We start from the raw sequence: 13249 nt of genomic DNA, 5'->3' as shown, positions 1-13249 counted from the left end.
AAACTCTGGAACCTCCAGTGCCTCCTCAGTGACTCTCCTAGCCGCTCTGGGGCCAGAATCCTGCTGAGAAATACTCAGACCATAAAGAAGGCCCGTCCTAGAGGCTTCCATACAACCTGCGTTGTGTAGGGGTAAGCACACCTCGTCTGGCCTCGTCTGGCCTCGTCTGGCCTCGTCTGGCCCGCTGGACTTGCTCAGTAAATGCTTGTTGAACGGGACGGGGACAGTCACAAGCAAGTGGTAAAGGCCGAAGGGTCCAGCTAGCTTCGCCGAGACAGGGAGAGGAATCACCACTGGAATCTTCCAGAGTAGTGGGGGGCCAGCCTTGGAGGAGGGGGCACCCAAAGCCTGGGCGTGGTGCCATCCCGCCCTGGGACAGCGCCCATCCTTAGGAAGCTTTGCATCATTCTGCTTTCTGCAGCTAAGTGCAGAGAGAAGGGGTATGGCGCTTGCACAGGAAGCCCCTGAGGCACTCCCGGTGGCCCAGGGCGAGCCCCTCCGTTGGGGCGCAGAGGTCAGGCACTATTAACTCATCGATGAAGTCAGGGGCTAGCAAGCAGCCGGGGCAGCTGGTCACTAAGCCAGTCTGGGGCCGCCGGATCCCCGGCACGCCCTCGGCCCCTCGGGGCTGGGAGAGGCCGGGCAGCGCGAGCCAAGGGCGCGGGCTGGGACAGCGGCCCGCCCCGGGCCGGCCCCGCTCACGGGCCGGCCCCGCGCTCACGGGCCGCCCCGCGCTCACCGGCCGGCCCCGCGCTCACGGGCCGCCCCGCGCTCATCGGCCGGCCCCCCGCTCACGGGCCGCCCCGCGCTCATCGGCCGGCCCCGCGCTCACCGGCCGGCCCCGCGCTCATGGGCCGGCCCAGGGGCTGGACAGCGCTCCGCGCTCCGGGGGGCTGGAGGCCGCCGGGCGGGGGCCGGGGTGGCCCCGGCCGGCTCGTCCCCTCTTGTCGCGCGCCTCCCTCCGTCCCCTCCCCGGCTGCCCGCCACGTGGCGGGGGTCTCGAAGCAGCCGGGCCAGGGGCTGGCCCTCCGCCCGCCGTTTCCCACGCCCCTTCTCGGGGCCCAGCGGCTGGGCGGAGGGCCGGGCCGGAGATCCGGGCCAAGGCCCGCCCCGGGGAGGGGAGAGGCGGAGGCCCCGGCCCAGGCCCAGGCCCGAGAAGGTCTTTCCACGTTTGCAGAGTCTGCGTCCGCAGCCCCGCTCCGGCCCCCGCCCCGCTCCCGGCCCGTGGGGCGGCATGGCGGCGCTGACCCGGCCCCGGGGCCCCCCGCCCTCGCTGCTGCTGCCCCTGCTGCTGCTCGGCGTGGCGGGCCGGGCGGCGCCGGGCCTGGGCCCCGAGCTCCAGGTGGAGCGGCGCTCCGTGCCCGAGCAGTGCCCGCGGGCCGTGCGCGCCGGGGACTTCGTGCGCTACCACTACGTGGGCACCTTCCCCGACGGCCGCAAGTTCGACTCCAGGTAGGGGGGGTCGGGAGAGGCGCCCCGCCTGGCGCTGTGCCCCGGGTTCGAATCCTGCCCCTGCCCTCAGCGCCGCAGGCAGCCCAGCGCCCGGAGCTGCGCGGGGGCTCCACGCAAGCCCCCGGCTGGGAGGCCCGGGGTGCCGGGCACACGACCCCCCTGGGCCCGGGCTGCCGGGCCTCTGCCCTCCTGGACGCTGTCTGGAGTTCGCCCGGTGAGACCGAGCCCGGCCTTGCCGCCCGGGGGGCCCCTTGCCCCGGGCTGGCCGGCCCTGGGGTGGTCACTCCTCCCCCCGGAGCCCCCAGCACACTTGACCACCGTGCCGTCCGTCCGTCTCGTTGGTTCAGTTTAAGGCTCAGGCGGCACGTGCCCGGGCCCGCCTCGGTCTCCCCTGGGTGCCCATGCCCGCCCGGGAGCCCAGGGGGGCTTCCTTCTGCCTGTCCCCTGGGCACGAGCCCTTGGAGAAGGCCCAGAGAGCGGGGATGCCGGGTGTCTCCTCTCCTCCCTTCCCTTTCTGCCTTTGGCCGGACGTGGGCTTCGCTCTGGCTTGGAAGGAAGAAGCTCCTGGTGCGCTGGATCCTGCCGGTGTGGGAGCCGGGCCGCTGCCCAGGGGAGTGTTTGGGTCACTGCTGGGCTGCCCGGGGCAGTGGGCGCTTCTCTGGGGCACCGAAGGGATGGGCACCCCCGTAGGCCTTCCTGGTGACTTGGAGGGGCATTGGCACCCAGATGGGGTCACACTTTGGGGGATGTTCCCCATCTCCCAGCCTCCTGTGTCTTTCATGAATCCCTTAGCCTTTCAGAGAGCAGCCACGTGGTTTCTGCCCAGACCTCCCTACCTTTGCTGTTCTGCCCTTGCCCTCAGAATCATCAGATTTCAGAGGCCGGAGGGTCTTCGTGCAGCCCACGCTGGAGTCCTTACCACCACATCCCTGACAGGTGGTCCTCCAGGACACCTATATGTTTGTTACGAATCTGATTAACAAATAGGCATTAATTGCCTGCGATAAGTGGGGAGCCTTGAATGCAAAAAGTATTAACAGGAGAGGACCAAATGAGCTTTAAGCCTCCATGGAGGTCTTCAAGCAGAGAGAGATCCCCCAGGGGTGGGAAACCTGCTGCCTCAAGGCCAAACGTCACGCCCTAGGTCCTCAAGTGCAGCCCTTTGACTGAATCCAAACTTGACAGATCAAATCTGTCCGGTAAAATTTGGATTCAGTCAGAAGGCTGCATCTGAGGACCTAGAAGGCCACATGTGGCTGCAAGGCCTCCAGATTCCCCACCCCTGTAGCCTAGTCCTTTCTATTTTTGGACAGCTCAGATTGTTAGGAAGTCGTCAAGAACCTCTTGTGGTTACTCCCTGAATGAGGGGCTATATGTGGAAGTTTTGTTTTCAGAAAGGAAGAACATGCCTTCGTTTAATATATCATCTCCACTCCCAGATTTCTGTATTCAACTCCAACTAGCTTCTCTTAACTGGCGTCTGCTGGCTGGAAATCTGCACCTGGATGTCTCATAGGCATTTCAAACCTGACATGTCCTGAATGGAATTTATTGTCTTCTCCACCCTATCTAGGGAGTGAGATTCGGAATCTCCTGCCAAATTTTGATATTTCTGTTGAGGAAGTTTCCAGATTCGTAACTTCAGAGTCATGCCTCTCTCTCTTCCCCTCCCCATGTCCAGTCAGCTGCCAAGGCTTGGGCCATTGTGCTGCAAGGGCATGGCCTGCTTCTGTTGTCCTCTTTACTCATACACCCAGACGCCGCAGACCCTTAATGCCTCCTTACTCTTGTATTTACCACTTGAGTTCCGATTGTTATTTCCCCTAAGGAGGATGTCGGGATCCTTGAAGATCAAGATCTTTTGTTGCAGAGAGAGACAGAGACAGAGAGACACAGAGAGAGACAGAGAGAGAGACAGACAGAGACAGGCAGAGACAGACAGAGAGAGAGAGAGAGATTGTGTGTGTGTGTGTGTTAGTGTGTATCTCCAGTGCTTGACGCTTTCTGGGGAGGTGCTTAAGACATGCTTGTTGCGCTGCTGAATGATCAGCCTCCTAACTGGCCTCTCTGCCTTTGGTTTCTTCTCAGTGGAAGCCATCTTTCCTAACTGGCAAATTCATCTTCCTAAGTCACTCTTCTTCCCGTGCCATTGATTTCCTTGCTCAGAAATTTTCCTCAGCTTCTCATTGCCTCTAAAATAAAAAAGCAAACCCTTCATTCTGGTATTTCAAACCATTTACAGCCTGGCTCTCACCTCTCCTTCCAGGCTTATTCCCCATTATTCTCCTCTGAGTTTTTAGCCAAACCGGCCTTTGAGCTGTTTCCTGAACTTGCCATTCCATTGTCCATTTGTCTCTTGCATTTGTGTGAACTGATGAAATCAGCTTCCTCTTCCCCTCCCACAGCTGGGCCTTCGTGTCCTACCCAAGTCTTTCCTGACTATCCCCTTCCCCAATGGTGAGCTCTCTGCTCCCATCTCAGATTCCCTCATATCTGTTTCCCTGCCATACAGGCTCCTTGAGGGCAGGCACAGCACCTAGCACATGGTAGGTGTTGGACTGAATAAAACTGACAATCCCTTATTTAAGTGCAGAATTCCCTGGAGACAAACCCATGTCTTAGTGCCAGGCTGGAAGACCAGCCCTCACGCCTCTGATGCCTGAATGCCCTAGAAGTGCAGGAGGGGAGGAAGCCCCGAATTTGTCCCCTCAGCTTACTCCTGCTCTCCACTTGACTCTTTTCTGTCTTCGGCCCCCTGTTCTCCCTGTCTTCCATGTTAGAAAGCTTTGATTATGTGTGGTCCCTTTCTGTTCCTTCAGTACCTGCAGCCAGGTCAAGGTGTGTCCTGGCTTTTCTTCTCCGTGTTATTTGCCCTGTTTATCCCCTCTGCTCATGGTTTCTGCTCTAGGCCACACTCTTGAAATCTCTTCCTTACAGGTCTTTCTGTCTCTTCTCTCTCTTCCTGCTGCCCATTGGGAAACGTTTGGTGGCCTCCTAGTGTTTTCAGACTCCATGATGCCTCTCAAGAATGTGTTCCTTCATGTGATTTAGGGACCACTTGTCAAGAATTTCTTCTTTCAGAAACTGCCTCAGTGTGGGCAAATATGAAACAACTTAAAATACAGATCCTCACGGGCTGATGTGGGGAACTTGGCCCTTGCACAATGGGAGAAACAGCAGAATGGCAGTGACTGCCCTCAGGGTCTGGCACATTCTCCTTCCTCTCCGAAGTCTTGGCATCTCCTTGTAGACGATGCCTTTTCTGATCTCTCTCTCTGTGTCTGCTGGAGGGTTCCCCCCCCCCCCACTAACTTGTTTTACACACACACTCATTTTAACATAGATTTTATATATAATATGTATGCGTGGTATCCATGTATGTATACATATGTGTATACATGTGCATATAGATAGATAATATGTATTCATATTTGTAGTTGTACTACATGTGTATTTATACGTACATAATATATACCCTGTGTGTGGCCAGAGATAGGGTTTCTTTAAGTTTAGGAGATCGTTGGCATTGTCATTTAATTTGGTTCTGATAAAAATGAGTACATTTGATAAAATGTGTGGAAACCTTTAAAACTTGAAATGCAGAGGAAAATGAAGGCAAGGACAGATTGCTGACTTTTAAATAGGAGGCATCTTAAGGACAGAGCTCCAGGCATCAGAGAATACATTCTGTGAATTACTAGTTTGGTTTTTAATCTTGGAGGCTGGTTATAGATTAGGACAGCCACAAGGTCAATGGTAAGATAGTTGAGAAAAATATCTTTAAAGCATTTTTTTTAAAGTTTAAGGATTCACCGAACTCTGGCTATAAAATTGCTGCTGATCCAAGCCCTGATCATCTGTCTCTGTGGAATAGTAAGCTGATCAAGTTTTCCATATGTAGGAGGGAAGTAGAAGAATCTGGTGCCTGAATAGAGAATAGAGCCTGTGGGAACCGCGAGTATTTATTTATTCTTTGTCTCATTTCAGTCTTTGCTCAGTTACATGTGTAATAATGCTTTTCTGCCTTAGAGGTAGTGGTCATTCCATGATCTTTTGAAATAAAGCAAAAAAGACAAGGCCGTGAGTTCAGGCCAGGATAGCCCGGCTGTGAGCAGGAGCTGAACGCCAGGAAAGCGTCATGTGCCCATCAGTTGGTCCATTTACAGTGCACTAAAGAAGTCTTTTTCCTTTTTGCATGAGTTAATTTTGAGCACCCCATTGGCCAACTGTATGATGGTGGGAGTTAGCTGTGTGGTCAGAGGTTAGATTCTGGCTGTACAAAGATTCTTTTTGGTTTGGAGAGTTAGGGCAGCCTGGTGGATGGAGGGCCGGTCTTGGAGGTGGGAAGCCCATCCTCCATAGCGGCCTTTGAACAGTGCTCCATCTGCCTCCCTGTGTGTGTGGTCTCTCCTCTAGTAGAATATCCGCTCTTGGAGAGCAAGGCCTGCCCCTTGCCCAGTGGCCGCCAGGTACAAGGGGCTTCTTAAATGCTTGCCATGTATTAAGTGACCTCCGATCAGACTTGGTCTCTGCCATACCAGGTCTGCCACGATGGAATTTTGCCTAAACTTTCTGGGCCCTAGGCAGCTGTCTTAAGTTTTTAAGTTATCGAAGAGTTGATGGTCTGCATTGGTGGGGGGCGTTTTCAGGACACTCCCCCCAAAAACAAATGATGTGTTTCAGACCAGTGTTTTCAGCACTCTGCTGCAGATTACTTTTCTAGGCGACCTTTCAGTTTGGAGTCATGTGGGTGGGGGTTGTTGTTGCTCATCAATCTTTTAAAAAATTTTCTTTCTAGTTAATATTAGCCCAACTGAGTGGTCATTTTGAAATTAGGTGTTGTGTAAAGGGAATTGACATTTAGCTGTGCTGCAGCTGCTTACAGTCAAAACGTGTCATTTCATTGGGATTACAAAGCCTTCTGACTGCCCAGACGCGTTACCACACTGCTCATTTCTTGATCTGCTGTCTTTGGGGGGGCAGAATGGCATTTTCTCTCTCTTTTACTCTTTCCCTTTTCTTTCAGCACCATTTAAGCACTTCTTATGCTGTACTGGGCACTGGGAATACCAAGATAAAACAGAAACAGTCCCTGCCTTCAAGGAGTTTCCGTTTTGTTAGAAGGACATAATGTGTCAGCAGAAAAATACAGGTTTTCCTGGACCATTATGATAACTTCCCCGAGGGGCAGCTAGGTGGTGCAGTGGATAGAGCACCAGTGCAGGAGTCAGGAGGACCTGAGTTCAAATCTCCCCTCAGACACTTGACACTCACTACCTGTGTGACCTTGGGCAAGTCACTTAACCCCAATTGCCTCATCCTGGGTCATCTCCAGTCATCCTGATGAATATCTGGTCACTGGATTCAGATGGCTCTGGAGGAGAAATGAGACTGGTGACCTGCACAGCCCTCCCTCCCTCTAAACAAAGTCAAGTGCAAGTCATGTCATCCTATTTCTGATGACATGGTCTTCTTCAGCAGTGAAGGAAGAACACATACAAGATGATAACTTCCCTAAGGCCTTACCTTAAAGGAGGGAAAATGGAGGGTGGGGTGGTGAGGACACTAGCCAAGGTGGGGTGGGATCAGGGAGGAGTGGGAGCTGAACTGAGAAGGAAAAGGGCCTGGGAGGTGGAGGTGAGGAGGACCCACAGTCCTGAGGGGCGGCCTGTGTGGCCGATGGCGTCTAGTTGGTCAGAAGTCCAGTCAGGCTGGAATGTAGAGCTCGGAAGCGGTTGAAATGATTCTGGTGTTTGGAGAGAGGCTTCCTGTCTGGGGCACAAGGAGGCCTTGTCTCCCCTTGTACTTGTCGCAGCAGCGCTTGGCCTGCTGGGGCCAGGGCATCATCCCTGAGTGCAGCTGAGAGTCACCGCAAGGGAAGAAGCATGACCCTGCCGCCATCTTTTTCATCTGTTCCTGGGACTTCATCTTTGCCAAGGAAGAAGAATCATAATAAAATCCCTGTCATTCAGTGCATCTTCACAACGACTCTGTGAAGGGCTGCTGGCTTTGTCCTCATTTTTCAGGGCTCGAGGTTGAAGTGACTTGTCCAGAGTCACACAGCCACCAAATGTGAACCTGGGGCTTCCTGACTCCAGGCCCGGAGCTCATCACTCTGCCTTGTCTGAGAAGGCAGCCCCCGAGTGCTGGAGAAGGGGAGTTCAGATGTGGCCTTAGACACTTGATAGCTGGGTGACTCAACTGTCAAATGAGGAGGATAATGGCACCCTGCCTCCAGGGTTAGGGGAGGGTCGAGGGGGAGAACTTTAGTGAAGTCTCTTACACTCAGTCAGTGCTGAAGAAATCCTTCCTCCCTCCCTTTCCTTCCTACTGTCCTTCCTTCCCTCCTTCCTTCCTCCCTCTCTTTCTCATTTCCTTCTTTCCTTTCCTTCCTTTCTTCCAAGTGATCCTGAGAGACCTTGATTACTTAGAATTTGAGAGAGCCAAGGGAGTCATGAGAATTTTTGAAGCCAAGCCAAGGATTGGGTTCTGCTTAAGGGTCAGACTGCCATGTTTGAATTGACTTTTGGCTTGATATGGTCTCTGACTAGAGATTAAACACGGCTTTCTGACTCCCCTTCTCAGCTGTTTCTACATTTCCTATAGATCAGCATTTTGTCTCCTGCTCCTTGAAGACAAGAACATTTTCTTTAGTCTTTTTAACTTCAGTGTCTGGCACACAGTAGGTGCTTAGTACAGATTTGTTGTTGGATTGAAGCTAGGCCAAGGAGTGTTGGAGTGTCCCTGGACACACAGAAGTTCACCAGAGACATGCAAGGCCTGGTGCCAAGTGACAGAGGGTACTTCTGCTGGCTGCCACGTCCCTGTGGCTGCAGAGACAAGGCAAGTTGTGGCTGCCTGACCTCATTTGGGGAATTAAATGCAGCTTGAGCTCTCCAGGCTGGGGCCAGGGTTTGATAACAGCCTTGGAGAGAGCTGCTTTGACAGAGAATGGGCTTTTTTCTTCTTCCTCCTTAATCCCTTCTACTCTAAGGTGCCCTTAATTATGAAAGGCATCTTAACCAGAGTTTGGGAATAGTCCCACTGTCTGGAGTGTTGTGTGTCCTGCCCAAGGCACCAAGTGTTAGGAACAACATTCCCAAGCTGGAGAGATCAGGATGGTGAAAGATCCTGAGACCATAGCACATAAGGATTGTAAAGAAATGGGGGGAGGGTTATCCTGGAGAAGAAAAGCATGAAAGGGGCCGTGATGTCTGGCACTTGGAGCTCTCAATACAGACTTGTTGATTGATGATAAGTCCCTTCTGGTCTCTGAAGGGAGGTCACAGGGACAGATGACTAGGTTTGTTCTTCTGTCCTCAGTCAAAGTGATGTCTGAGAACTTCCCAGTAAACAGAACTTTCTAGCAGGTTCAGGAGGCCAGGGGTGGAGCAGCCCTCTCTGGAGGTCCTTGGTCAAGGCCGGATGCCACTTGTTGGGCATGTTGTGGGGGCACGAATGGGTTGGATGGACTGGCCTCTGGGGCCCCTTGGAGGCAGGAAGACTCATAGCATAGCTAGCTGTGTGACCCTGGGCAAGTCCCCTAACCTCTTTTTAAGAAATAAAGCAGCTGGTACGCATAGCAGGCACTTGGAAACGCTTATTCTCTTCTCCCCTTCCCTTTGGCCTCTGAAATTTCTGTGGTCTTCCGGGCCTCAGTTTCCTTTCTGTAAGTCCTCTTCCAGCCCTAAATCTTGTAATGAAATAACTCACACCCTGAATGTTTTAGGTTGAATTGTTTTCATACAGGAGAGCTTTTTTATTTTGAACCCTCTGCTCTTTAGCTGTCTGAGTAGTCTTGCAAGGGAGGCGGGAGAGAGATGAAGGCTGAGCTTCCCATGCAGCAGTGATGTCACCTCTGATGCCACAGGCACCAGGCAGTGGGAATTGGGAGGAAAAGCATGTTTGTAAATGATTTCCTAGCATAAGAATCGCAGCCATTTTCATATGTGTTACATCTGGGGAAGTACCGATGCACTGCCTGGTCTCTATTAATAGAATTGGCAGGCTCGACCATGGGGGCAGCTGGGGATATGCTTCCAGCTGATGTTTGGAATCGCAGACTGTGGGCCTTTTGGACCTCAATGTGTGCATGGGGCTGACTTGGAATTGTCCCTAGCAGAGAGGCTCCCTGTGCTTGGGGGCTTGCATCATCTCAAGGGCTGGGGGGGGCATCAGGAATTCCACTTTGAGGATATTTACAGAAAAAGAAAGCAGAAGGGAAATGGAAGGCGGAGATTCAGATTCGGAGTTGGAAAGGGCCTGAAGTCGGGCCTGGTGCATAATCGTGCAGCACATATCACAGACAAGTGGTTACCCAGTCTCCACTTGAAGGTGTTTGCTGTGTTTGGGGAGACCTGCTACCTTCCCAACTCACATTTTTAGGAAGTTTTCCTTTACATGGAACAATCCTAATCTACCTCTGTACGATAGCCCTCTGTCGCCCTGAGTTCTGCCCTTTGGGCTAAGCAGAACAGGACTGATTAATTTGTCTTCCACAGCATATCCCTTCCTGTACTTGAAGACCTTTATGGTGTTGTCCAGTCTAATAAATGCTTATAAAGCGCCTGGCATGTGCCAGATACTCTGCTAAGTGCTAAGGATACAGTTAATAATAAGGATACAGTTCCTCATGGAGCTCACACTCTAAAGGAAGGTGGGGGGACAGCACGGATACATACTTGGTGCCGGTCCATCTTGTTTGATGCAAAGTAGAGTGAGCTGAGTCAGCTTCTGCCTTCTATAAAGGAAGACGTTGGGAGGAGTTTGGTAGTCTGCCCATCAATCAGAGGAGACATACCCCTCATTCTGAGCCCCCTCAAATTTGATAAGCATGCTATCTCTTCAATTCAGCAAGCCCTACTATGTGCCAGGTGCTGAGAGAGAGAAAGAGAGAATGATTCTTATAGTCCTTGTTCACAGGAAACTAAATTCTAGGGCAGGAGTTGAGGCAGAGTAAGGTGTAAGAAGACAGGAACGGTAGGAAGGGTCCCAGTTACAAAATGCTTTATAAGACAAACAGAATTTTATATTTGATCTTAGAGGCAATAGGGAGCCATTGAAGTTTATTGAATAAGGGGGTGACCTGGTCAGACCCTGGCTTAAGAAAGATCACCACAGTGGCTGAATGAAGGATGAACTGGGTCAGGGAAACCAGTCAGGAGTTATTTGATTAGTCTGAGTGAGAGTAGAGATAGTAAAGAGATGGATTTTGGATCAGGAAGAGCTGAATTTGGATCCCAACAAAGATGTTTCTTGGTGGTGTGATCTGTGGCCCTTTATCTTTTCCAGCTTTCCTTTCTTCATTTGTAAGATGAACATCAAGAGAGCAGCCCCCTCACAGGGTCATTGATGATGTCATGAGGGAGCGAGGAGCTCTGTCCTCAAGAAAAGAGGCCAGTGTAGGATTGAATTGGTTCAACATGGGAAAAGGAGGAGAGTGTAGCTAGGGCTGGGGGATGGTGTGGGAAAGGACTGGAAGGTCATGGTGTGGATGAGGAACTGGCAGAAAGAGAAGTGGAATGACAGTCGATGGTGATCAGCGAAGGGGATTCAGAGAAAATGAACATGGAGGTGGTACATTCGTGCATGATGGCACGATCCAGGGCATGGCCATCTTTGTCTGTGGTTGAGGTAGCGGGGAGGACTAGGTCATGGGAAATGGGCAGACTGAGGAACTGTGCATTTAGGACATTTGAAGGAGTATCAGCCTATATGTGGAAGTCCCCTAACACGAGGACAAGAGTAGAGAAAGAGAGAAATGTTGTGAGCCAAGCCCTGAACTCACTGAGAAAAGAAGGGATATGTCCTGGAGGCTGGTAGACGACAGATGCTGAAATTTGGTTGGGTGGTAGATATGTAGATATTGATTGAATAGAAAAGGAGAGGAGGTACTGACTTACAACGGTAGAAGGAGAGCCTGGAAATACGAATGGGAGCCAGGAGTGCACTCCCTCCTAATGACACAGCCTCCCCAGCCTCCTTTTCCAGCACTGACTGTATAAGTGAGTCACGAAATGGGTGAAGGTGCAGCTTGAGACGAGTAGGGAACAGAGAATAGAGTTGGAATGGTCATTGGGGGTTCAGAATGACTGGGATGGAGAGGGGCTGACCAGGAGGAGTTTGTCAGTCAGGTAGGTTCTGGTTGGCTTAGAGATTTGGACTAAGGTTGGCCATCTCTCACAGCCTCGGGCAGTTCGTGAAAGTGGCCACCTAGGATTCCTGCTAGTCTGTGCAGGAGACCAGGCTGGAGACAGTGACAGGAGGGCTTTTCTTCTCCTCCCTGGATGGGAATGCTTTTGTGTCTCTATCGAATAGTGTTTGTCCTCATCCCCTGGAAGGAGACCAAGTCAAGGCAGGAGAGCGGGCACTACTAAACGGCCCAAGGTCTGGCCTACCTGCTGCTTGCCTCTTCACATCCCCATGCTTATCTGTCATTGCTTCCAGTCTGTCAGTCAGTCAGTCAGTCAGTCAGTGCCAGGCCCCCTCTTACTTATCTCATCTGCCCTTGTTTCTGCTTGGCTCCCAGCCTCTCTGCATTGGCAGGCCAGATTCACAAGGGCACTTCCTTTCTTCAAACCTTCCTTCTTTGGAAGAAAGACGAATCATTGGGACAGACATGACCACCTGCCTGTGCTTTCAGCCTAGTGAAGTGTGTAGTAGACATGCAGATAGGGAGGCCTGCTTCCATTAGTGATCTCCATCTGGACCTCTTTGTCTAGATCACATCTTCATTGACCGACTGGATTTATCTACTATATTTTTAGTTCATCAGTGTCTATGCTATGTCTTTTAGATGACAACTTCCCATATTTGGTGATTTTCTTAGTGACAGAAACAGTTGGTATCTGTAAAATACATGAAGGATATCAAAGTGCTTCACATCATTCTCTGTATAATCCTCTCACCGGCCCTGAGAGGGGGGAGCTGCAGGTATCATCGGATCACAGGTTTAGAGTTGGAAGCACCTTGGATAGCATTGGGGATTTCAAATTGAAAGTGAGCTGAGATTGCTGGACCAACTCTTGAGTTTTACAGATGAGGAAACTGAGGCCCACAGAACATAAATGACCTGCTGAAGGCTCTGCAGGTAGCCACAGAGGTAAGATTTGAACCCAGCTTCTCTGACACCAGATCCATGGTCTTTCTTCTGGGCTGTGCCATGAGGGACACTGAGGCTCAGACAGTGACTTGTCCATGGATGCAAAAGAGGCAGGTGGCAGCGGCAGAATGTCTGTCTGGGCCTTTTCCGACTCAGAGCCCAGAGTTCTCTTTCCTGTGCAAGGTTTGTGAGGTGCTTTGTATAAATGGCGTCTGATCCTATCCTCCCCTTGGCCATGAGGGATGAGCACTAAAAGGTAGAAGAAGACATTGAGGCTCCCAGAGGTTAAAATGATTGGGGTCAGGTCATAGGGCTAGGTGGTATCTGAGACAGGATGTCCCTCCCCTGAATCCTGTCCATCAGTGGTCCTTGAGGTTTATGGCTCTGCATTGGTTTGTCTGCCCTGAGGAACTTTCCCATGTTGTTGTGATCGAGCGAAGGGCAGGCTATTTGTTGACTCTTCCCTTTCTCCTCTTCTGCAGCTATGATCGGGGCTCTACATTCAATGTATTTGTGGGGAAAGGTCAGCTGATCGCAGGGATGGACAAAGCCCTGGTTGGCATGTGTGTGAACGAGAGGAGATTTGTGAAAATTCCTCCCCAGCTTGCCTACGGGAGTGAAGGCGTCCGTGAGTATGGCTCAGAGATGATTCCTGGTACTGACTAAAACCAGATTCCAGCCCCGTGGTCAGTGGGG

At 52.0% G+C, this 13249-nt stretch overlaps 1 protein-coding gene across 1 annotated transcript in view; it reads left to right on the top strand.

The window, feature by feature from the left end:
- Positions 1–791: 791 nt before the first annotated feature.
- The window catches only part of FKBP9 (FKBP prolyl isomerase 9), a 30305-nt gene continuing 17847 nt past the window's right edge, over positions 792–13249 (top strand). The window contains exons 1-2 of the mRNA XM_072598874.1: positions 792–1452; positions 13036–13181. Of these exons, the coding sequence (XP_072454975.1) occupies positions 1235–1452; positions 13036–13181 (364 nt within the window). The 5' untranslated portion in view covers positions 792–1234. The remainder of the gene's footprint in view (positions 1453–13035; positions 13182–13249) is intronic.

Source organism: Notamacropus eugenii, chromosome 3 (assembly GCF_028372415.1).
Source record: "Notamacropus eugenii isolate mMacEug1 chromosome 3, mMacEug1.pri_v2, whole genome shotgun sequence".
Classification (NCBI taxonomy): Eukaryota; Metazoa; Chordata; class Mammalia; order Diprotodontia; family Macropodidae; genus Notamacropus; species Notamacropus eugenii.
The sequence above is the reverse complement of the archived record's forward strand: the minus strand, read 5'-3'. Positions and strand labels throughout refer to the sequence as shown.